This window comes from Ciconia boyciana, chromosome 7 (assembly GCF_034638445.1).
Source record: "Ciconia boyciana chromosome 7, ASM3463844v1, whole genome shotgun sequence".
Taxonomy (NCBI): domain Eukaryota; kingdom Metazoa; phylum Chordata; class Aves; order Ciconiiformes; family Ciconiidae; genus Ciconia; species Ciconia boyciana.
In genome coordinates, this window is record NC_132940.1 from 43,759,522 (window position 1) to 43,784,491 (window position 24,970).

Here is a 24,970-nt window from a genome sequence, read left to right on the forward strand (position 1 = left end):
TGCATACATAAAATACTTCAAGGTACATGTTTCTCTTAAATACTGAGTAAAGTCTAAAAGTCTGTCTAAGGGCATATAGGAAAGCAGCTTGCTAGCTCACAGCCTCTCAGCAAGGGCAGAGAACAGAACCAATTATCTTTCACTTTAATAAAACTTGAGATCAGTGACAGTAACTCATATAGTTGGCTTGCTTAGGCTGAAATTCAGTTGTGCTACACCACATGGAAATTCCTGTAGCAGAACATAGAACAGCTTTTACTTTCAGGAAACCAAACAAGTCTTTGTGCATTCAAAGTATTACCTTCATAACCGGAATGTACTTTTTCTGCAAGCAACACACAGCAAAGCTGGTCCTCCGCTATTTCTGGATCTTGCACTTTGATAAGATAAGGAGTCATCCGAAACGGGTGATAACAAATCTCATTTTCACGCTCCTTTCCCGCACTAATAATTAAATCAGAGTTAATTATTTCAACAGATTCATCTTATGCTAAACAAAGTTTTAATTTATCTTTGTAATTTCCTCATGACACAAGGACTGTATGATAGCTCCTAAAATAGCGCCCAAGGACTTAACTTTCTGAATTCTTTTTTTTTTTTGGTAGAAGAGAAGCTACTTCTGATGGCACCCTTTGCATACCAACTGCAATAAAGAATACGTTGTCCGCTCTACTGCCTGAAATAAAAAGATCCACAATTGCTTTAAATGGAAATTTGATGGAAAAAGAAAAACCCACGTCCTATGATAGATTAAGTTATTTTGTTGATCCAATAATCTGAATCCGTGACATGATACCCTTCAGAAAGATGAATTTATAGTTGGATTTTATGAAGACTGCTATATCCCCTCAGTTAACATAAAGACCTTCTTTTACTCAATATTTATTGTGATTTAAAAAGAACAAAGACTCAGAAATTCTTACCTATAATAACAGTGGTTTACTTAATAGGAATCTAAAGCATAGTAATGAAAATAGCAACTATTTACACAGTGATAAAAAAAATTCAGTGGTAATAAGTTTATAACAGCACAGCTTTATAAAACTAAAGCTTTTGGAACCAATGTGAGTTGGACAAAAAGAAGTCTACAATAACACCAGCAGTACTTTTACAGTATATCCCATCCAACACTCTGGAGCAGTGCATTGTCTCTAATTTTTTTAAAGTTTACTCATACCTTAATGATAAGTATTTCTTTACTCCAAAAGTCATTAAGTAACAGGAACCACAATTTTTGTTTTCAGAGATGCTACCAGAGAGGCAATAAGCAGCAAGAAATCAAATTGCACAAGAAAGAACACAGAATAAGTTGCCATCATTTCCTAAATAAAAGCAACTAAAGGGAACAGGGGCAAGAAAAGAAGAAAGAAAAGCAAAACCAAAGGAACTGTGTCATCTAGTAACTGCAAAAGAGACAAGTCAAGTTACCCTCATATATCTTTCTCTGTGGGACACTTGAGATAAATTTAAGATTAGACATTAGTCTTCTAGAATGAAAGAGACTCTGTAGCAGGTGCTGAACAGAACAGTTCAATTAACATGTACTGAAGACATTCCATAGCAGTAGGAGATACCGTATCAGCTCCCTTTATGGTGCAAAGGTCAATATTCACACTGATTAACTTCCAAGATGCAACTTCCTGAAATCACTTTGCAGTTTTCTCTGTAGCTTCTAGGATTTAATCAACTAGAGGACATGCATATGTTTTGCCTTATGTTCACATTATGGAAAAGTAAGAAACTTACATTCCATATGGTTCTTATAAAAGTCAAATACTTTTGTAATGCATGGTTTCATAATGTAACACTAAGCTTTATAATATTGTTGTCTTACCTGATGCGACAGAAAAAAGATTTCTCTTCCATGCAATCCTGGGTGGAAGACTCTAGAAATATTAAACATATTTCATAACAAGTTACAAATTACTACGAGATTATGATATTTTAAAAAAGAATTTTTCCTTAAGTGATAAAGGCTGAATCCTTTAAAAAGTTTATATTCCCTGAAGTCTCTGTATGTATTTGCTAAACAATGTACTTCATAAGCAACTAAATCTGAATACCACTCAGATTCTGAGGCTGGTGCATGAATCGCAGCTGCTTGCTTATTAAGCCTTTTACCAAAAACATATCTAAACAGTTCTCCATTTTCAGCTGTTTACTCTTATCAGCTTTTCCACTGTACTTTATAGTGTTGACCAAAAATGTTTGATTATCTGGGATCCCAAAATCTGACCTTTTTCCTAGAAAGGCACTAGGACAACTAGATCATCAAATCCACTTACTAACCCCCTTCAAAAAAAAAAAAAAAGGGAAAAAGTATTTTTCATGAAGGCTTCCTCTCACCTTTTAAGCCTATTTCCCTCCTTTTCCAGAGTAGCCACAGACTAATTTTCAAGGCAAGCTTTGGTCTTTCAAAGGCCTCAGTGCACAATATTTTTGGATATTATATTCTATGGCAGCTGATACATGGGATAGTGTGCATAGTTCCACTTACTGCTTTTTTGAAATTTGAAGCTTCATTTGAAATATGAAGCAAACACAATAAAACTACAGAAAGTGTTTCAGAAAAAAAAACTGCATAACCGAACAATGTCTGTAATTAGGATCACATGGTCAGAATTCACCATTGACCCTGTTTTGCGCCAGAGGCTGGACTAGAGACCTCACAAGGTCCCTTCCAACCTGCTTTATGTATGCATTACTTAGTATTTATTTATTGCTAATTGTTTTTTCAGATTAAATATGGTTCACACTCTGATTTAATAGACTTAGTATACAATGGATTGGAATTTCAAACATTTAGAGCAGACCTTGAATTTCAAGTGTTTGGTTAAAATAGTTGGCAGCTATTTTTCAATTCCTAACAGCTGTAGCTACACTAGTAAAACAGTCCTCCCACAAACAAATATCAAGTGCCCTAAGACATCTCATCCTTCACCATTAGCATGCCTAACATCATTTTTCTAAGGCTAAAAGAATAGAGATACAATTACACTTGGTGAATGCAGAGTGATGGTAGCTGAAGTACATCTTTCTACACTGTAATCAAGGTGTCCAGTATTAAAATCATAACCATTTTAAAAGGAAGGAGGCAGAATATTATCCCCCTTATATCTGAAAAAAAGAAATTTTAAAGAAAAACTCTGGTCATTTGATTGCTAGTAAAATTTGAAAGCAAACCCACTATTCAGCATGAGTACCTACTATGTTTTCATTCATCATTTGCATGAAAGGGGCACGGGAACCAATAAACAATGATATTCAGAAGACTTTTAGCCAACAGACAAGCCTTGCTGATTTATAAAAGTGTGTTATACATCTAGTATTGTTCAGAGATGTTCTAATAATGCATCTGTGTTATACCCTCAAAAAGTGGTGGAGACGGATGGAAGGATATTAAAAATCAGTTCAAGTATTTGCATGACTGAAAGAAGGTCAGAGAAATACCTGCTGTTGAGACCACTCACCAGCTCTATTGCAAATATTCCATGATGGTAATCTGTATGGGGTAGTAGAAGTATAGAACACACTGACATCCTGAGGTGCCAAGAACTCCACAAATTTGGCATTTTTAAAATAACCCCTCTTACAGCGGAGAATAGAAGCGGCTTGATCAGAGATGTACAAAATTTTCCCAGTAATCAAAGAAACAGCTACAGCAAACATATCCTAAAACCAAAAATCTCAAATTATTTAGATGTTTAAAACATTCTTCAATCCAGTATACATTTCTTAGAAAAATACTCAAGATATAAAAGCATTAATAAGTTCAAAATAAAAATTAAGGAAATAGTGTTAAACCGCATCTATTTAGGGAGCAATAAAATAAAATTAATCTGCTTATGAAGTAGACACAGACAGTACACTTTTTGAACTATGCAATAAGAAAAATACACCAAGCGTCTTACAGCGGGTTGCAAGCCCTAAATATCATTGCCTAAAATTTTATGATGCAGGCTGAATTTATGAATTAAGAATTAAAGAGCTTCCAGCTATAAAACTGCACATTTTTCTTGTGCTTGTTACAGGCATATTTTACATTTATGAAAATCAACTGTTTTGTGTAAGGCTGTTTATCTTAGCTTGTCCATCCACTGCAAAATGAAAAAAGTGCTCTAAACCACTTGGTAAAATAACGAGTAGACAGGTGGAAAAAAGTCCCACACAACCATATACACACTCCACTTGTATCATTTCACATTGTTTTTCTTCTTGACACAGAAGAGTTTCCTGCGTCATAACCTTTAGTGCTCTATCCACTAACACTATACACAAAATCAAGAGCTGTCGTCAGAACACAGCTCACAAACCCAGATGATTCAGATCAATTGAACAATGTTTATGATATTTGGCTGAAGTTCTCGGTTGTACTCTAGACTTCCTATTTATTTTACCTTGTGGACAACCTTTACTATTCATAGATAGAACAAAACCCACCTACTTCAAGCTAGGGAACATCCCCCTTCATGCCACTATTTTACTGATTTCAGAACTTCATACATTCAGGCAGAGGCTTCAGGAAAAAAAAATAGTGGAAGGTAGTCTAATAAGTTTAGATGCAATTATTGTTTGAAGACTTCATAATACATCCCTAAAACACTGGGAATGTGGAAAATAAATAATTAAAAAAAAATCATTCAGACTATCATTTTACTGCTAGAAACTACACTGATCATCATAGCTGTTCTTATCTAGACGAGAAGACACAGTATCACTGGATCACACAGTAAGCCTGTAACAGTTGCAAAGACTAGACAAATACCACAGAAGAGGACACAACAAACAGCTATTCCAATGCTTTCATCCCTTTTCAGTCACACTAACACAAAGAACTGGTGAAACATCAAATAAACATCAAATAACCCCTACTGATAAGTATAAGCTGAAACAATTCACAGTGTGCCTTGACTAAAATTTGGAAAGAGTTACTCTCCAACTTCAGCAGGTGTTCTAAAATGAAAACGATGTCTCATTGTGCGTTATATCACATGGTCACTGAGATATGTCACACCATTGCCTCTAAGCACAAGTTACAATTCAGAGGACCAAGGAGTTTAGACTACTTATTTCCCACCTAACTGACAGAAAAAAAGCTTAGATCAAGGTGCTATTAGCAAAATCTGGAAAGGCTCAGTTTCTACTCAACATCCCTTGGAAGGCAAAAGCCAGCTTCTTCAACTTATTGGCCTAGCTACCAACTCTTACCTTGTAAAAAGAAGGCATGTCTGAGAATTCTAGTTCTAGAAAACATTTTCAATACACACTGTAGACTTGGGTCACCATACTCACCGCATTTTTCATGATGTATTCTGAGGTTATAGTCTCAACTTCTTCCACCGTGTAAGATGACACATTGAGTCCAGCAGGCTGGGATTCATTAATCATCAACAATTGGTAGTACTCCTCATTGGCTACATGGGAACATTAAACAACTTACATTCAGAATTTAAAATCTCATCAATAAACATGCAGCCTGGAAGCGGTAAATGGACAAAATCTTTTTTGGCATAAGCACAGAATGGGCAGTTGGGAAGTCTAGGTAATACTGCAAATTAGTTTTTCCTCAGTAGAGCTTCCTCATCAGTAACCCAAATAAATTTACCCATTTTAATATATCCATACGTGCATGATCCTATGTTTTGGTCTGTTTGACAGTCAAATAGTATGAAATTGTGAACTGTTTTCAAATTAATTTTCTAATTCAACAAATATCAGTAAAATATCAAGCATCTAGAAAGTTGCTTTAACTCCCAAAAGACCACAAGTTAACAGAGCCAACAAATGGGAACACCATGAAAACATCTGTTTAGAGAGGTTTTCAAATATAATAAACTTAGCTTTACACAGACAACCACATTTAAATTCCTATTTTAAATGTTTAATTTCATCCAGGTTAGCATTATCTAGGTAGTAACATACTTGATTACCTTTAACTTGTTTAATGCTTTTAAGGGCATATTTCAACGTCGTTAGGACACTAGATTTGCCTTTAATTCTCTTCTCAGAAGGAAGGTGAGCTTTCAGCTCTTGTAACGTTTTCAGCAATTCCTTTTGTGTTTTGGCTTTAGTGGACTGCTCGCTACTGTAAGATTAAAGACAAAAAAATAAAATGTCACTTGAATGCTTGAAGTGACACACCATCCTCACAGAAGCCCAAATATACTCTGACACTTGTCACGTACCTAAATTTGTATAGCTAGCCACGTTAACTTTTCCAGTACTTAGTATCAACATTCAGAACTTACAATAATTCTTAAATTAGCTAGAATAATTTAAAATGAAAGATTTACCACCACCTGAAGTCTTATTGTAAAATGTACTCTGTATGTGCAACAGTACATATACTCAAGCACCAGAGAACTTTTTTTTATTTTTGCCACAGTCTCCCGCCTCCCCTTTTAGTGGTATTTTCCTTAGTTCCTTTCAAATTCAAACTCTTAGAAATGTTCATGAACTTCAAAGGAGAGAAGCAGGAGGTCCATTCAAGTCTTCACCTCCTGTTCAAGCAGGTTCTCATAAGAAAGGTCCCTGAAAAGGGAATGGCAGTGGGAGAGCATCAAGTTAACAAAACAAATTGAGAAATCCTTGGAACAATGTAACCCAGTTAAGCATGGCAATACATTAAATCAGATAAGGAAACTTGACTAAGTATGTAGGGTAAAGAATCAGAGGAGGCTGGAGACAGAAATTGCATTCACATTTCTCAGGTGCATGTTCAGAACTGCTGTCTCAGCGCAGGTCAAAACTACAGAGATCATCAGGGCCAACGTCAGAAAATTATTGCCTTCCTTTACAGTTCCTGATAATCCCTCTCCATTAAGAGCTGCTGACAAAAATCAAAAAGGAAGAGAAAAGGAGGTAAGGGAGGGGAGCGGGATGATGACAAAGATGGGTGGCAGGTAGGTAGGAAGCAGTTAAAATGAAAAATCACGTTGTCTTTCTCATTGGAGTAGATTTTAAAAGCTAATCAGTCACAACAATCAAGAGAATTCTAGAGCTTTTCTTAAACCTTCCTAAAAATAAATTCTTTCCCAACAAAAGGAATGTCTTCTCTTACCACCTGACTGTCACGGCTCGCAGTCTCTAAGAAGTTACCCTAAGAACAACTGTAGAAACAATAGTCTTGGCAACTGCACTGCCCTGTCTGAAGTGCTCAATAAAGTGGATTCAGCTTCCAGGTAATTTTCAAGCAGATTTCTGAACACTTTTCTGGGAAGTTTGATAAGTTCTGCAGGTAGATCAACCATCTGACAGGTGTTGGGTGTATTTCACCAACATGCTTGGAAAGTGACAAAGCTGGCTTGTACCAGAGAATACACATTGTTCTTGCTTACATTACATTTAATCAGTAGTCATTTTGTACTGAGAAATAATGGCAAGGGGTAAAACAAAAGAGTATAGTACTCCCTTGGGAAACATTATGTTCATGTTGTATATTCAAATCACATCTACGTGTCTTGACAGTTTGGACTGATGCAATCAAACAGGGCCTTGTTAACAGAAGAACCCTCTATGCTGGCAGTAGCAAGGAAGAGAAAGGGAAAAGATTATGAAATAACTGAGCATACTACTGTTTTTGTACGCTCTTGAGTATGCTTCATGAGAGTGGTCAGAGTGTTTTGCAAGAAAAGAAATCTTTCCAAATTAGCCTACAGCAGCAGCAAACATAGAAGGCAAGCCTCCTTGGAAAATAAATTACACAGCTCAAAAATGTTTTTCCAAAGATCAGTAGCGTCAGGCACAGTAGCCAACCACAGGGAAGGCTTGACTTGCAGAGGACAGAATAAGCAAGTTCTGTAAAGATAGGAGCTTTCCATTTTGCTTTATGTGGACAGTGAACAAGAAAGGTACCTACAGATATTAAACTAAGTAGTTGGTTGGTGCTGGTATTGAATCCAAAGCCCAATAGTCTTTGAATGAAAGACTAAACTTACAGCTTATCAGCCTATTTTAGTCTTTTCTTTAAAGATAATTCTCTAGATATCCTCAGTCTCCCATTCCCAGAAGATGATCAGATTCTGTTCTGTAACCCTCTAGCACTGTGCCTGACAGCTGGGGAAAACACTGTACCATCTGGATTCCTATTTATTTCTGAGCAGAGAGCTATTAATGAAATTTAAAATAAAGAGGTATCAGAAAAACTGTAGTAAGTAACCCCCCAAAAATCTTGTAGTGAAGAAAATTGATTCAATGGGAAAGGAAGATTATGAAATGCCTTTGGTTCACTCTGTCTTTGATACTAAACAACATGAACTCCAGAACACAATTTCCACTTGATAATACAGCATGGAACAAGATCTCCAGGTGCCTGCAAGGCAGACACAGACAATAAGTTCATCAAGCACCAAATGGTGCAAAGGGGTAATTTTAATTTACCACTTCTCTAGGAACTGCATCAGGTACAAACACTTTCAGGTAGGTAAACGTAGATAGGGGTCTTAACATCAGTATGCTATAGCTAGATATCCTTGGTCTGCTCAGGATCAGGTTTTGGTCTCCTGATCAGAAGCTGACTTAAAAAAACCCAACAGGTACAGTAGGGCACTCTGAAGTGTCCAGATTTGAGCCTTCAATGCCACCAGGTTTCTCAAGGCTATCAGGGTCAGAAGCAGAGTTCATACAGAGGGATTCCTGCAGCTGATGTTGGTTTATCCTTACAGACTTGAGGCTTGAATCCTGGCGAATGGAACACAGGAGAGGCAGATGATATGGCTGCTGGACATCAGAACACATCCAACTCAATGGGTGAATTCTGATGTTAAAACACTACTAGGTTGTCCCCAGGCAAGGGCTTCAGACTAAATTCTGAAGAGCAGAAAATTTAAAGAAAAAAGCTTAAAAAAAAAAAAAAACAAACCACAAAACACTAGAGCTGAAGCAATATTCAAAGTGAACCACAAAAATAAAATTACAGAGTTAAGCTACCAAATCAAAACAAAGTAAGATGACTTGAAAGGTTATCGCACAACTCGCATGGAACAGCAACAAAAAGCTCTAATTCAACCAAGTGGTTAATAGGACACGCTACTGATTATGGACAGGAAGAGAATCAAAGATAGGATTTCTTGTGTGCTCCTCCAGGTTTAGCCAAAACAAAACAAAAAACCAAAACACAACACTATTTTGTTTTCAGCATTTAGCAGTACATACATGCAAATTGCTGAAAATATATGCACATTAATTTACCTGCATCCACTGCTAGACTGATTGTGTTCAGAGTTTGCAATCATCAGACTAAAGGCATTTGAGCTTGAACTAGAATAAGGAAAGACAGAAAGAGGTTAATATTAGCAAACCTAACAAACAACTTTTAGTTCATTTTAGCTTTATATCTTCCCTATTAATGACTGGCTATCTAGGGAAAAAACAAAACAAAACAACTTTAAAAGCTTCTGCCTGGTACAACAAATGGAAACTACAGGTGTTACACATTTGTCTACGAAGGTGGTTCTTACTGTAACTTTGATCTATACACTAAGCTATTATTTAAAAGATGAAAATAGCACAGTTGCATCCTTACACATAAAAACAGACTGACACTTTTTGATATACAATTATAGAAGTTGGTTTACAAGAAAATATATAAATGAGGCCAATTAAACACACAATGATGAGAGAAAAATTCAAATTAAGGTGGCCCCACAGAACACTAGAGACCTCATCCTTACAAATTATATTACAAAATTTACATCATACAAGACTACAAGTTAACTAGTGGAAAAGAACACTCAGCTTCAATCTGAAGATACGGTTTATACCATAGTTATTATTCAGAAATTAGATTCAAATGGAAAAAGCCTTCAGTGACAAAAATAAAAGTGAAATTTATTTAATATTAGCTACTACCTTTTATGACAGTCTGAAGATTCCATGAGCATTGCTGAATCTTTCCCATTTTCATCAGATTCATGGCCATGAGAATCATGCCCACTCGAGTAGTTTTCATTTGTGTCATTTCCACTGAAGTCATTTCCACTGGATCCACTGCTCATTTCAATATCTTCCTGAAGAACTTCATGAGAGTGTTCAGGTTTTGTCTGAATTTCTGAATCTTCAGCTATCATCTGGCTATGGTTATTTGCAAGTCCAGAATAATCACTCATTTTCTGTTGCTCTTTTAAAGAGAACGACAAAGAAATGTTTTCACTGATACCAGGTTGCTGCTCAGGGTTCTGCTCCTCAGTGCTAGAGTAGAACCCTTTGAACTTGATAGAGTCCATGGGACACGCATTAAAAACACTGGCAAAATCAAGAGCAAATCAAGCCATATTCAGAATTTTCTCTTGGTACAAATTCTGTTTGGAAGTACAGACCCACAAATCTAAGGAGGAAGGGAAGGAAGAAAAAAAAAATTATTTTCTTGTTTGCCTTCACTGACAAACTGGAATTCTCACTGACTGATGAAATTAGAAGTGACAAGTGATATTCATGGTTAATACATTCAGCATTTGAAAAGTGAAAAGTTTAAGTTAAACATAATTGCAAACCTAACAATGTTTTATCATGGAAAAGGTATTTATTTTTTAGTAAAAACCCACACAAAAAGAGGAAGTGGAATAAACATGAAAAACTCCCTAGAAGTTTAAATATTCAGTTGTTTTCTATTCTCCTACTTAATACTTGAGAATTTTACTACCTGGATTTGGACAATAGCTATTATTATTTTCAGTGAAACGATTCCCCTGGCTTCCAGTTTACCTTGATAAACAAAAAGATTCCATTCAGACATCAGAGCATTCTTTACTTGGTTTGGAGGTTGTTTGGTTTGGGGGGGGGGGGGGTTGGCTGGTTGGTTTGTTTGTTTTTTAAATACATAGTCTTGTTTTTTTCTTTTAAGATCAGTTCTGCCATTTTGACCAATTCTTCATTTCTTTCTTTGTACAAGAGCCACGTAGGAAGGTAGACTGAACATACAGTAGGAATAGGGAAACTGAGTACACAAACCCACCTATTTATCAACAACAAAAATTCTATGACACAAATAAGGCCAAGAATAATTTCATCTACTGATTACCACTAATTCGGGGGGGGGGGCGGGGGGGTGGTGATTCTGCATTGTTCAGAAAAGTAAGCTTAAAACTAAAAAAAAAAAAAAAAAAAAAAATCCCTGCTTTTAAAGCAAATTCTAATGCACCAGGGTCAAAATCAAAGTGTATACGGAAGTGAATTAAGAACAGACTAATACTGAAGAGCCATCAAAGGAGAAGTACTAGAGAGTCGTTCAACTTTATGAATAAAATAAAGGTATTTAATCTGACTCATTTCCTCATCTATTTCAGCAACCCACAGAGACAACAGTACTACAAAACCATGAACTGAGATTCTGCAAACAATGTAATTCATCATCAGGGAAAAAAAAAAAAAGGTTGTTTTAAAAACAACAGAACCATGTTTGTTCCTTCCTTTCTGTTCCTTTAAAATACTCAAGATTACAGTTGTTGACTAATAAACCTCTGACTGGAATAACAAATTCAATAAAAAATCGGCAACTAAGTTTTGCTAATACTAACTGCAGCAGCTTAAACACATATATATATATATATTTTTTTTTAGAAAGCCTGTAACAGAAAACATTAACATAACATTAATTTAAAATACACTCCCCCCCCCCCAAAAAAAACCCCCCACATTTAAACTATTTTCTTACCCTCCTAATTGCTGATTTTCCAGACATTTTACATTTATTTTGAGTTTTTCAGAAGAAAATACTACTCATCTCCTCGTTTGGCCAAAGTAATATGCAAGATATCTGTTTTCATTTGAAAGAGGAAGTGTAGTTTAAGGACATTTATTTAAGCTATCAGTAACGGTATACAAATATAAATAAATAAATCTTTTTTCTTTACAAGATTTTTTACTAGTACTTCATTATAGGTAATAATAAAAAAACCCCTTTGGGCAGAGTAAAATATACCAACATTTCAGTTCTGCTTATATTCACTTCAAGTACTCTAATCCAGACTAGACATCCTGTTATGCCGTTTTATTGAACAGTAGTATACAGGCTGTAAATTACACTTAGTAGCTCTAACAGTTTTTTCTGGACTCAGTAAGCCACTTCTGTCTTAAAAATTACATAACTGGAACATGAAATAAAAGAATATTTACTCTTAGATGAAACTCTAGTATTTTTTCACAATGGCACATATTCTGGTGGCTAATGATTAACTAAATCAGACAGTTAATCTCTGATTTAATCTCTCTGGTAGATAAAGCTCACACTTTCACTTGCCTTACCTAGACATTTTAATGAAGTTCTGTCCCTGTATATAGCTCACTCTCGCCACACTCCTAATGAGCCTGACAGGTTAGTGGTACCTGTGCTACTATCTGCAGTATCACAGTCCATGCTTAATGCAGGGCTAGCCACAACTCATTTTGTCTGAGAGCAAATGAAAACATCAAGGGCTCAGAAGAGTGAACATAGAAGGTGGCACTGGGGAATACCTATATGGAGAGCACATGAGACAAACCTCCTGTTACTGTATAGGTAAGGAGCATTTTATAGATGTGTTCATCCATTCTCACCCAGGAAATGCTCTTACCACTACTTGAAGTACTGCAGAGATAAGAGCATCTGTCTGGTTAAATAACTGAACCCACTCTCAAGAATCCACTTCTCATGTGTCATCTGGACTATTATTTCTCGGATGGGAACTGACATTCTAAAGTTCTATAGAGGATTCCGTGAGTAAAGGTACTCCAGCAAACTACTCAGCTAGCAATGGAATGGCTTTTTACCTTCCCTGTGAAGGTTAAAGATAACCTTGGAGATCACGTACAGCAATTTGTCCACTTCAAATACATGCCTTATGCACATCAAAATTACACAAATTAACCCTATCATGATTAAAATGAAGCTTTTGGAAAAAAGACAGCCACAGCATCACCTGAAGAGGAGGCCTGACACATAGGAATTTAAGGTGAGATCGAACATTCCTCATACTATATTCTGTGCCTAAGGTAGGTGTTTCCTCCTATTTTTGTGCTCAAATGCTACTTAGAAAGAGCTTTAGATACAAGAGAAAAAACATAGTGCCATAACCGAAACAACATCTGCTAGTAAACTATGTTACGTGATTTCTTTAGAGGTAGGGAAAAAAGCTCTCAAAAAAAAAAAAAACCCAGGAAAAAAACCACCACAGCTTTGGGCTGCTATACTTAAATCCCTTAAAGAAAACTATATAAATCAGTATTGATAGGTTCATAAGCATGAACTGCCAGAGGCAGACTCTTAGCGTAGTCCTAAATTCTCCAAAGATAATTAGCCCAATATTACAGTAACACATATATCAGGAAAATTGTGCTATTTATGGGAAGAGAAATGATTGTACCACAGCTTTCCTACCCTGAATGCAAACATTTTGTATTTCAGTCTTTAAGCATGAGAAACCTCTTTCTCTTGAATTCTGAAGCCAAAGTATTACATATGCCATAGTATTTTGAGCCTCAAGAGTTGTCTGCAAATATTTTTTTTGGAACAACCTTTCCATGGAAAATTATTTCCCCAAAGTCTTTTCTGTAATCTTTGGAAGTTTAAGAGTCAATGAAATTGTGCCATAGCTAGCATGTAGACTCTTACAGTTTGAAATTCTGAGCTGTTAAACCACTGATGAGTAATTTTTTCCACCTCTAAGTATCATCTATTGTCTCATCTCCTCCCTTCTTTCCCTGACACTTAGACTAGCTTCTGCCAGGTATTTGTAGCAAACTTCAACAGTGCTTCCTTAGGTGGGACAGAATCATTCCATATATAATATATATATATATAAGCTCTCCAATAACATTTGAGCAATTTCCTGTGCCTCCTTGAACAAGAGTTGAGTAATTCAATGACAGTCAAGATTTCAGGGGTTTTAAAAATATTTTTATTTTAAGCAATTAATTCAAATTAGGAGAATCACCAACAGAAAAGAAATAGGTACTGGCCTGTAGGAGATACCACATGAATTTTCTTCCTCTTGACACCTGGTAGAAACTTGTGTCAGGAAACACTTAAGTTGTGTTATTTCTGTCGCTAACTAGCAACATGCCAGAGCTTCTGCAGCTTTGCCCACCATAAGTATCTATGCAGTTCCTACATAACTACATTACAGTGACTACAATTTGGAGCCCAAGGACAATGGTGACAGAAACAAAAATGAGTACCCCAGTAATGGAAAAGACACAAGTTTGACCTTTTTAAAAGTATCTTTCAAGAAGAATTGGCTCAACTGCTTGAGGTGGAATGGTGTTCTTAGGTAGGACTGGAAGATTAATGTTACTGAAAGTCAGTCTTGCACAAAATTTCTTCTGTTTCAAAATCTCACAAGCCTCATTGCCAGAGGCACATACCAGAGTAAGGAATACAGGAAGAATAAATAGGAAGGAACAAGAAAAAGATTATGATAGACTTCCAAGAGCTTCTGGGGAAAGACAGAAGAGGAGTGTTTCTAAAACAACAGCTTGTATAATAAATAAAAAAGCCAAGATACCCAAAAGTAGCAATGTGAATATATGCCATAAGTTTGGAGAGATTTTCAATGAAGAGAATGGAATAACTGTGAGAAAAAGAACAGACTGGAAGTTACCCTACACCATGCTCTGTGCCTGTAATTTTAGATAAGAACTGATGCATCTGGCTAGACTTCACTCTCAGACAGAGGAAGACCTTAAGTGGAACATCCGCATGCATACGCAAGCACCATGCAAACACTTCAGGAGCACAGGGGGTCAGTCATCCCAGAGAGATTAATTAACGTTGAAACTAATCTCAGTCAAAATGACATAATAAATTGCACATATTCATCCCACTTATATGCTTGAATAAATTTCCAATCAATAACCAAATAAGAATGCAAAGGTAAAAGCTAGCATGCTTTCCCAGTCTGAGGTTCTCTCCTGTTACCACAGTTTGAGGAAGGTAATCGCATCTCATACCAAGTTCAGTAAGCAAGTGCAGACAGGCACGTGGAAACAGAGGAAAAGCTCTTTTAGGTTTGATCTTGAGAGGAGTACATTAAGCCAGATTTTTCTTTATTTTCCGCTATATCATTCTGAACTTTTAAGGGAAGTTGTCTATTTTGACTCTGTAAATAAAAACTTGGTTTTAATCTTAAATTGGCACCAGTTAAGCTTGAGTTTAAGGCAACTAGCTCACAGAAACATCCTACTCTTCCAGACAGAGCAAACCCCCCAAAGTCACTCTGGCAAAAACCAGAACTCTAAGATCTTGATGCAGTGTATGAAAAAGGCAACATCCTTCCACTGAGCACTAAGGACAAATGTAGGCATTAATATGCCAGGTTAGATGTGCCGAAAATGTCTTCTGGTTATTCATTAGCTACAGAAGCTCCTTTATCCTGCAGTAAGACAATGGAAACAGCCTGAACTTTAGTGTCCCCAGAAACACATGCCAAAATACATATGGACAAACGCTCGAAGAAATAATGGGTTTATGCTTTTGAAAAACCCTCTTAAGAAGGACTGTAGAACACCAAGGAGGCAAATTTCTTTTGAAACTATGACATTTAAACTCAAAAATCTTGTTTCATCAGAGATCTGATTACATTCAGAGAACAGATTTTTCTGGATTTCCATTCACACAAAAAATATAATGTCTAGTACTGGCATTTAAAGAACAAAAAACTAAAAATCCAGAGTCAAAATTATCTAATTCAAGAACTGAGTAAGAGAAGAACATCTGAAGATTTGAGTCTAAATTTGCAACTAATATGAACCTACCAATATTCACAATGAAGCAAGAGGCACACTACAGTTTATGACTATACTTTAGACATGTGAATATTTGGGGACTCTTAACTGTACTAGCACCAATAGGAGACATTCCTAATGGTCAGGATTCAATTTTACCGAAGATCTTATCAATAAGAAGAGTTTCCACATGTCTTCTGGATGATGGCTTTGCAAAATGGTAGAAGTTATTTTATTTGTATGACAAATAACTAGCAGGGATTTAATCGTATCATGCAATTTTAGAGAAAATTGAAAATTAACATCTACAATGAATGCATTCTCCCTGTGCAATTAGACAATAATTGAATGCTTGGTAGTAGCAAAACATTAGGAAAAAATGTGGAAAAACAAACAATAATCCAAGAAGTGACTTGTCTAACTGTACAACTTCACCAGCAATAACATTGAGAGCTTCATTTTTTTTGTAGCAAGAGACAGAACAATTAACAGAATACTTTCACTAGGACACTTTCGGGGGGGGGGGGGGGGGGGGGGGTGAAAAAGATGGCAGTATTCTTGGACTTCACTATAAGAAAAAGTAACAAAAGATGTTTAATTTCCTGCAAGACTTCTTGAATAAACAAAAGAAACCTTTTTTTTAATAGATTGCTCATCTCACTGCAAGTCATCATAAACAAATTTTGCTCTTTTTCTTAACAAGGAATGAAGTCAGATTTTCTACTTATGTCAATAAAATTATCAACATCTAGAATATCACAAGTGCTTCCATAAAAATCTGAATTTCACAGCATTCATTTCACAATTTGTTGATAAGGATTCACCTTTCAGTGCAAGAGAATCCTGCACACAGGACTTATTTAAATAAAAGTTAGTACTATCTTCATAAAGGTGATCCTAATTAACCACTGCTTACAGCTGCCACTTTACAACAGAGGAACTGACCAAGACATAGCCTTGGTCCAGAGCCACCCAAATGCCACCCTGAATTTATAGCAGCACCTATACAGGAAGAGATCAGCATAAGCACCAGGCCAGGGCCCTTGCATCCACAGCAAGGATGCTTCCAACTGGATCGTTTCCTCAGTGAAGAAACTCAAACCTGAACTTAAGAATAAGTATGGTTTTAGGCTAAAAACATCTTAGCTTCAAATAAGGTAACTCCTGGTTTATACCAAAAAAATAGTTCTGAATGAGTGTGTGTGTATATATATATATATACACATATATATATATGACTGAAATCACAGTTCTAAGATAAAACAAACACAGAACAATGTATATTCTGCCTAAGCTCTAGGAGGGTGGGGGGAAAGCATCTTTCTACTACCATGAATCATAACAATTATGCATGTTTCTTACCTGTTTTTTCTATGAAAAGTTGGTAAAAGTGTTTATCAAGCTCCCTCCCAGCTAGTATCAAAAGCATGAAGTGCCTAGGTCCAGAGTCTCCCACATGCATTTAATTCTTGTCTCATCCTCTTCTACTGGAAATCTTTGACCATTACAGAGTCCGGACACCTCTACAACTATAAAATATAAAAGAAATACCTGGGCCCCCCAACAGTGTCCTCTTCAAACAGATACCAGAGAGATGCTCATAGTTATGCCATGCCTATGCAGATAAATGTTGGTTAAACATGAACTCTCATCCAGCAGAGGAATCAGATACAAATTTGCATTTTAAACACTTTTGGTCTAAAGTAAGGTCTTATAGAGCTTTAAAATAACAGAGTAACAGAATCTTCTACACTAGATAAAATAACCCTTCCAATTCACTATCAGTATGATATCATACTATATACACACATAGTACGTACATAGTCTGCATGGGCTGACACAGCCACTAAGAACGAAGGGCCCACCTCTCTAGTACATAATAAGGCAAAATGCCTGATGTAGTCAACAGGAGCTCCAAGTGCTTAAGAAATTTGGTTAGAATACCATTTTAACACCTGGTCTAAACTCATCTACATTGCTGTAGGCTTAGTATGAGTATTAAAGAGTTTACTAGGCAGTTACAAAATTGCAATTCACAGAATCATACAATGGTTGAGGTGAAAAGGGACCTCTGGAGGTCATCTTTGCCTGAACAGGGGTTTGGATGAGTCACCTAGAGCAGGCTGCCCAGGACCACCTCCAGATGACTTCTGAATAACTCCAAGGATAGAGACTCCACAGCCTCTCTGGGCAATCTGTTCCAGTACTCACTCACCCTTACAGGTTTAAAAAAAAAAAAAAAAAGTGTTTCCTTACATTCAGAAGCCTGTACTAACAAAGCCCATCCACACTATTATTCTTCCTAAGAAAAACAGTTTCCCAAGAAAGACACTGGGAATTTCAGCAGGAAAAAGAAAATCTGAAAACTCTTCTATTAAATCTAGGAAACTATTGGTATGTGCCACTGCCATGTAACACAAAAACAGTAGACTAAAATTCAGAAGTTCAGAAGATCAACATTTGTGTGGCAAACAATTACATCACTTTAAGTGTTTCATTTGAATATGCAGAAGGAATGTTTGGAACAAAAATCTGGAACAGTGTTCAGATCCCAAGCTAACCATTTTGGAAGACAGCCCAGGTTAACATGTCTTAATTTAAAATGCTGCACATCTACCAACTGTTAAAAGTACATTTGTGTTGGCCAGACTTAAGGAGGAATTTATTCACAACATTCCATACTGCATAATGTCGCAAAGCCAATAAGAGTTCCACGAGTCTCATATTATGATACAAATCTGTGTATGTTGCTTCTTTAAATGTTTTGCCTCTGTCTTTATCATAAATTGATAAAACAGGATTTAAATTATAAACTCTGTATCTCTGACCATGAGAAGTGTTAGAAATCATGAAATCTGCAAGTAGCTCCAGATAAGGCAATTTTTAGCTTGGACACTGAAAATGTAGTCTTTCAGCACTAGTGAAATCCTGGTTTAAAGAACATTAACTCATCTCCCCGTAATCTATATTTCCGTAATGGAGTTAAGTTTCTACCTTCACTAATCAAGACCTACAAGAAATTAGCCATAAGATCTTGCCTGACTATTTATGAAGTGACATAGCACTTCTCTAGTTTGATGACCTCCATCATGATATTTTCATAGATAAAAAAATAAAAAAGGTTTAACAAAGTCTAGGTTTGAAGAGGATATTCACAGTAGCAGCACGCACCATTTTAATTGAGTATAATATTGGCTTCATCTACTTAATGCATTTAGGAAGATATTAAGAAAAAACAGTCCTTGTAAACTACTTAAAATTCTCATGATAAGCCTTTACACAATTTAACTGAAAGCTAAGACAAATCTAAGCCAAAAGGATTTTTATCTGAAACTAAATACAATTCAAACCAGGCGTTTTATCAGTTTGAGTAGAATTAGAGGCAGTCAAATCTAATCTTCTGGTCTTCTATTATTTATCAGAGGAAGTGTACAGGTGACTGAGTATGCCCAAATCTCAAAGAACTAAAAGAGTTCATCCGTGTATGGCATCACAAGAAGGTCTTTTCCACAGAAAGAAGTCTAATTTGATCAGTATAGAAAGAATATACAACTTGTGACAACATTTCCTTTGATATGGAGATATATCTATTCTAAGCATAGAAGACTTCAAGTATTAGAAAAGAATGAACAACCTGCTTTAGGGAACACACCTGTATTACAGGATCCCAACCAAGTTCACTTTCTGTAGAGAACTGAAGTCACACCTGCAGCATTGAAAAGAGAACATTGTCAGCTTTAAGAACCTATTCAGATCACATTTTGTAGCCATAGAAAAACAATATTTTTTTTCAATCATTTAGACTAATCAGACACTATAGTATTAATCCTCAAAACCTCAGTTACAATTTCATCTGTATTGGAATATTACAGTACTATCCAGAACTGCTATTTTTCCCTTTCCTGTCTTGGGCCAATACTGTCCCACCATCAGATCACATATAACAAAACCACTTGGATAAATTTTCTTTGCATCACAGATGACATGCCTCCACCATCCTCCTTTAAACTCTCACCTCTTTCCTTTTTTAGCTCAAATAACCATCAACTTTCTTCACTCTCAAAATGTTTCCATAATTCTGACCATCTATTATGCTTTCTTAATCCATCAAACATCCCACCTGATTTGTAATAAGCCTTTTTTGTCATCAGCTTCTCACACATCAAACATAAACATGCATAAGTCAGTATCTCTGATGCCAGGTGTTCAACTTCTCAAACAGAGATTAGAATAGTTAGAAAGCCTGTTAGAAAGTAAAGCACAACTGACCAAAAAATACTGTTGGAAGCTATGACCTGCTTTCTAAATCAAAGATTAGAAGCATAACATTTTCCTTTCTCCTCCTGAGCTATCATCCTGATTATCTCAGTAACACTAGCTACTTTTTCTTCTGGACCTGAGACTTTTCCTCAACATTAAAATTTCTTAAAACACCTGCAAGAGCAATCAAAAGACCGGAAGTTATTAATAAACTTCTGCACAGCAAACAATGCAGATGTAGCACTTGATACTGGATGCTACACTAAATTTCAGTTTCCTAAAGATTTAGAGAAGCCACACCATTTCCATATGCTTCATGATTCATACAACAGGTCTTTAAAAATTTAATGCCCTGACTATCTTTTCATTTTTCAGCATTCTGACATTACAGCTCAAAGTATCCAAAGCAGCAACAACAAAAAAACCAGTTCAGACTCATTGAGAAAGAACTGATATTATAAATCACTTTCTTGGGGACAGCATAAGACACTCACCTTAATGAATGTACTAATCACAATCTTTCCAAATCTGAAAGTGTCATCAATATAGTCCTATTTAAAAAAAAAAAAAAAATTATAAGCAAGATAAAAAGATTTTTGAAACATAAATTAAGTCCATTTAATAATGCAATACAAGTCCAACCATGTAAAATATGTATTCCACAGATGAAGAACAGCTATAAAGACTACAAATACAAAATTAGAGGAAACGCAAGCAATTCTACTGATAAAAATACTTACTATTATTGTAACCTAACTTCTAAATTGGTTCCTTGAGCAACGCACAGAATAACTATTCACTGAATTATGTTCCTTTTATAATGATAAGAAACCCCCCAAAATTCCACCTCCGTGATCTTCATTTATTGTTAGAACATTGTTTAGATAATACAGATATCAACACAGTGTACTTCGAAATCAACCATTCACTCATCTGAGAGCATCCAAACTAAAGAATGAGTATTATCTAGTACAAAATTTGGGATCACATATTAGAATTCAAGTAATGTTTCTTCTTCCACAGATTACAATCTTAAAACATTTCACCAACAAAATACAAATTCCAAATTAGCCTTAGCAGATGAAAAACTCTTCAGAGAGCCAATTCGACTAAGTGTAAGTATTGACATCATGACCAAGACTAGTTTCATATTCCGAAACACAAGTATGCATTCTTAAAGCAAAAGCTGTTCCCAGCTTACTAAAACTGATGCTTTTTTTACTTATGTGTTTAAAAAAAAAAAAAATCACAGAAAGAAGCTTTCTTATGTATGTCCCAGAGGGCCAAACAGGAAAAAAATAAATCCCTCAGTCCTCCAAGTGATGGTTCCTAAATGGACCTAAGCTTATGTCACCAGTCACTTCTATTCCTGAAGCACCCACAACACCACTATTATTTAATTTTCTTCCAGTTTTAGATTGGTTTTGTTGTTTTTAAAGCTGCCTATTCTCCCCATGGAGTAACTAACAGCACAAAGTTAGCCTGAGGTAACAGGACAAAATCAACTCAGTTTTACTATGAAGAGCACACTACTAGCACATTGTTGAACTTATTAAGTTCACCTCATGGAGGGTCAATCTCGCCTATGCTGACCAACCTGGGCCACCTCCCAGTTCATCATTCACTTTGCTGTAACTATAAGAAGACAAGTACCAAAGTAATCTCCCCTTCTCCCCCACCAAAAAGCAGTCAGAGCCACTCCTCCATCATCTAGCAGAAATTGTTCTCTTTTCTGCCAGACCAAAAGCAAAGCTTATTTTACCCTTTCAAGTAATTATTCCTTATTCTGTTAAGCCCACCACCTGTGCTCAAGTCTCCACAGTGGGTCTGGACTGATCATCCCCAAAAGCCAACAGAAAATGTCTCTCTCAAGTTTATTCCTTCACCTTGAATAATAAGCCATGGCCCAGAGCTAAATTTAATTGCCAACAGGTTAGGCATTTTCCATGAAGAAAAAAAAAGTGAGCACAGACATACACCCCTGACAGACAAGACTGTTGCAGCCTGTGCCAAGACATCTTGTGAAGAAGCTAAACAGAGTCTCCTTTACCTGCCCCATGCTAATTTCTACACATCCTTCCTTCCAGTCTTACAATAGGTACCTTCTTAAAGGTGAACTAAAATTCTTTGCATTAAGTGTGAATTTAAAAAGACATTTGATTTTCTTTGTAAACAGAAAACACTATTCTCTTCCTGAGTGGAACTGGAGAAATTATTAAGCAGGAGATCAGTAGTCAGAACTCTTTAATATTTGCATATGTCAGCTCTTGTCCTTTTTGAACAAAATAACAAAAAATATACATTTGAGGAAGTGTTGTCACAGAAAGGAGGGAAAAATTACCCTGTCCCACCATGCAGTCATAAATTTCACCTTTATTATAGGTGAAACTACATCTAAAGTATCTACAACACCATATTTCAACTTCAGTATTTGTTGACATCTCCATTAAGCAGTATAGTTGAACACCTACTGCTCCCCTCCCTTAAAAAAAAAAAGAGCAGAATTTCACTGTGGGGCATTGTATTTACAGAAGTTCCAGGCTAATGCTGCCCTTTAGACATTGCTGCAGTTCATACCCAGTTAAAAATTTTAGTCAGAATGAAAGTCTCATTCTGGAAGACTCTATGCCAAATAAATTCTCTATTACTAATATGGCCCCTACCGCATCAGTAAAACACTCCACAAAGTGTGGCAACCTAACAAACACAATGTACTTGTCCTATGAGTTGGCTATATTAGTACCGAGAAATAAGAGTTCGAGTCACAGAGGAATCCATGGTAGAGATGTAATTGAAATCAAAGAAGTGCTTTATATGCTGAATAGCTTTGTACAATTAAAGAAACTCAGTAGCAGAAACATAAAAGTATATGTAATAAAGTCAAGCAGAAAAAAACATACTAAGATACAAAAGCTGCAAGGAATAAGGAGGATAGGAAGCAAAACCAACAAAAAAGAGAAGTACTAGACATCCTCACCACTTCATCTTGTCTCCCTAAGCTTCAATTATGAAAAATTACAGGTGTTATTTAACAGCGAAGTGCCTCTGTTTTAGGACAAGACATTTGAAAGGCAGTATAGCTTTGGCTCTACTTTTAAAAAGTCAGTTCTACTTTTAAAAGCCATCTATACAAGGAAATCTCTGACTATTCTATCTATAAGAAAAATCAAGCATTAAGAATTACCACAGTACACTCGAAAACAGCCGGAAGCAAAACCTCAAAGTCTTTCCCAGACATTTTGACATACAAACAAGCTCTCTTTCCCACTATCACATCTTTCCAGGATGAACATCGGTACCGCTTGCACCAAACTTCTGTAGCCTGCTCACACCATCTGCAGAATAACGTCATACTCTTGCCCCAAGAAAGTGCTCTCTGTGTATTTCAGTCCACTTGTCATGTAAACAGCATGTTGAGTCTCTACCCCTTCAGCAGTCCCAATAAAGTTTTGCCTTCTACTGGGAGAAAATGAAGGAAAAAGGGAAATCATACTCCATGATTATATATCTCAAGGAAGGTAAATTTAGCCTCACTTCTTATTATATCCTACAAGCAAAGTTGCTGAAATTAGACTACCAAAAAAAGTCAGAGAAATCAGAAGGCTCCTCTAGGACTACCACACACAACTTCAGCAGCAGTTCAGCAGCAGCTGAAGACATCTGTACAAAAATTTTCTTGACCTTAAAATAGCTTTCACACACACAAAAGTTTCTCATAACCTCACTTTCATATGTGGATAAGCAGGGAAAACATGCTCTTCAGAACCACTGCCCATGCAACTTGCATGAAACTTAGTTCACTGCTGCTGTCCCTCAGGAACTCTTCAAGCAGGAGAGAGGCCCAAGTAAGAGGACTCTGTACTGGATTGGTAGAAGTCCAGTGCAGGCATTCAGACATAAAGACCCTATCTACACTTAAAGGATAACCTTAGAAATACAAAACAGAAGCACAGAAGCCTGATCTGCCCATGTTCTATCATTGCTGGCAAGCAGAGTACACAAGCATGCCTGGTGATCTACTAAGCCACTTACTGGAGTACCAGATCACTGTGCATATGCCCAGGCATGTGGATTCCCAAGAGTTCAGGTGCTTTCCTACTACATAAGGTTGCTGGTTCGCTGTCAGCGTGAACAGAACGTGCTCTAAAGAGCAGCTTCAGTGCCTCTCCACAGCCTTTGCAAACATACCCAAACCATCTGATCCTGCTTCATTTTGGTCTTCTCTGCCATACTGTATTTCACAAAAGTGGCCTGGGGCCACAAGAAATCCCAGCAACAGATAGCAAAACCATTAGCCCATGAAGTGTGTTTTTGACTGCTGGCTTCTCTTTTCCCATGTCCTTTACACATACTTCACAGAAGGAAGTATCTCACCTGTAGCTAAGAAGAAACAACCCCAAAGAAATGCTCTACATGTCAGAAGGTGGAATTGTTCTTTACTTACCAACAACTAGGTTTGCCTTACTACCAACAACACATGCTGCATTAACAGCCTGGCCCCCACCATAGCAGTGATTAAGTTTAAGGCAGCGGTTAAAGGAGGAGAGGTGACAGGCACCTTTACACAGTACACAAAACATCAGCAGCATTACTTTCAAGACCACCATTTTCTGTATCCAACCTCATCCATATCCAAAAATGCAAGTCAAAACCCTTCAGAGTCATAAAATTATATCACAAATAATAATACAGATATTAATTGACCCATTTGCTGTTCAGTGCTTGACAAGCTAGGTTAACATAATAAATATTCAAGCAGTTTCAAACTTGCAGAATAGGGATATATAACTGGATGTGGAAAGTACGAATATAGCAAGACAACCCAGTTAAAAACCTCTGTAATCCACCATTCCTCATAGAGGAATTCTAGGCCGTGCAACCAAAACTGGACACAAAAATTCCTTTTCAGAAACACCTGATTATCTAGTAATTATAATGTAGTAACGTTATGAGTACAATACAGTGTCTACAGAACATTCATGCCAAGTATTACACAACACCTTGCTAAGAACAT

The 24,970-nt window shown here is 36.4% G+C and overlaps 1 protein-coding gene across 18 annotated transcripts in view; it reads right to left on the bottom strand.

Annotated features, from left to right (window-relative positions):
* Positions 1 to 24,970, bottom strand: part of PER2 (period circadian regulator 2) — a 52,444-nt gene that overhangs the window by 22,971 nt on the left and 4,503 nt on the right. For 3 of the 18 annotated variants that reach the window (XM_072866679.1, XM_072866677.1, XM_072866680.1), the window contains exons 2-11: positions 20,451 to 20,507; positions 19,349 to 19,402; positions 17,059 to 17,219; positions 9,850 to 10,117; positions 9,190 to 9,258; positions 5,931 to 6,085; positions 5,293 to 5,414; positions 3,471 to 3,672; positions 1,835 to 1,886; positions 302 to 444 (exon numbers count right to left, since the gene is read on the bottom strand). In XM_072866679.1, the coding sequence (XP_072722780.1) occupies positions 302 to 444; positions 1,835 to 1,886; positions 3,471 to 3,672; positions 5,293 to 5,414; positions 5,931 to 6,085; positions 9,190 to 9,258; positions 9,850 to 10,117; positions 17,059 to 17,158 (1,111 nt within the window). In that variant the 5' untranslated portion in view covers positions 17,159 to 17,219; positions 19,349 to 19,402; positions 20,451 to 20,507. Of the gene's footprint in view, positions 1 to 301; positions 445 to 1,834; positions 1,887 to 3,470; positions 3,673 to 5,292; positions 5,415 to 5,930; positions 6,086 to 6,701; positions 8,345 to 8,379; positions 8,652 to 9,189; positions 9,259 to 9,849; positions 10,325 to 11,650; positions 11,753 to 13,932; positions 13,972 to 17,058; positions 17,226 to 17,247; positions 17,312 to 19,348; positions 19,403 to 20,450; positions 20,508 to 24,970 lie in introns of those variants that run through there. The other 15 variants (XM_072866672.1, XM_072866669.1, XM_072866684.1 and 12 more) reach the window with 12 other exon arrangements.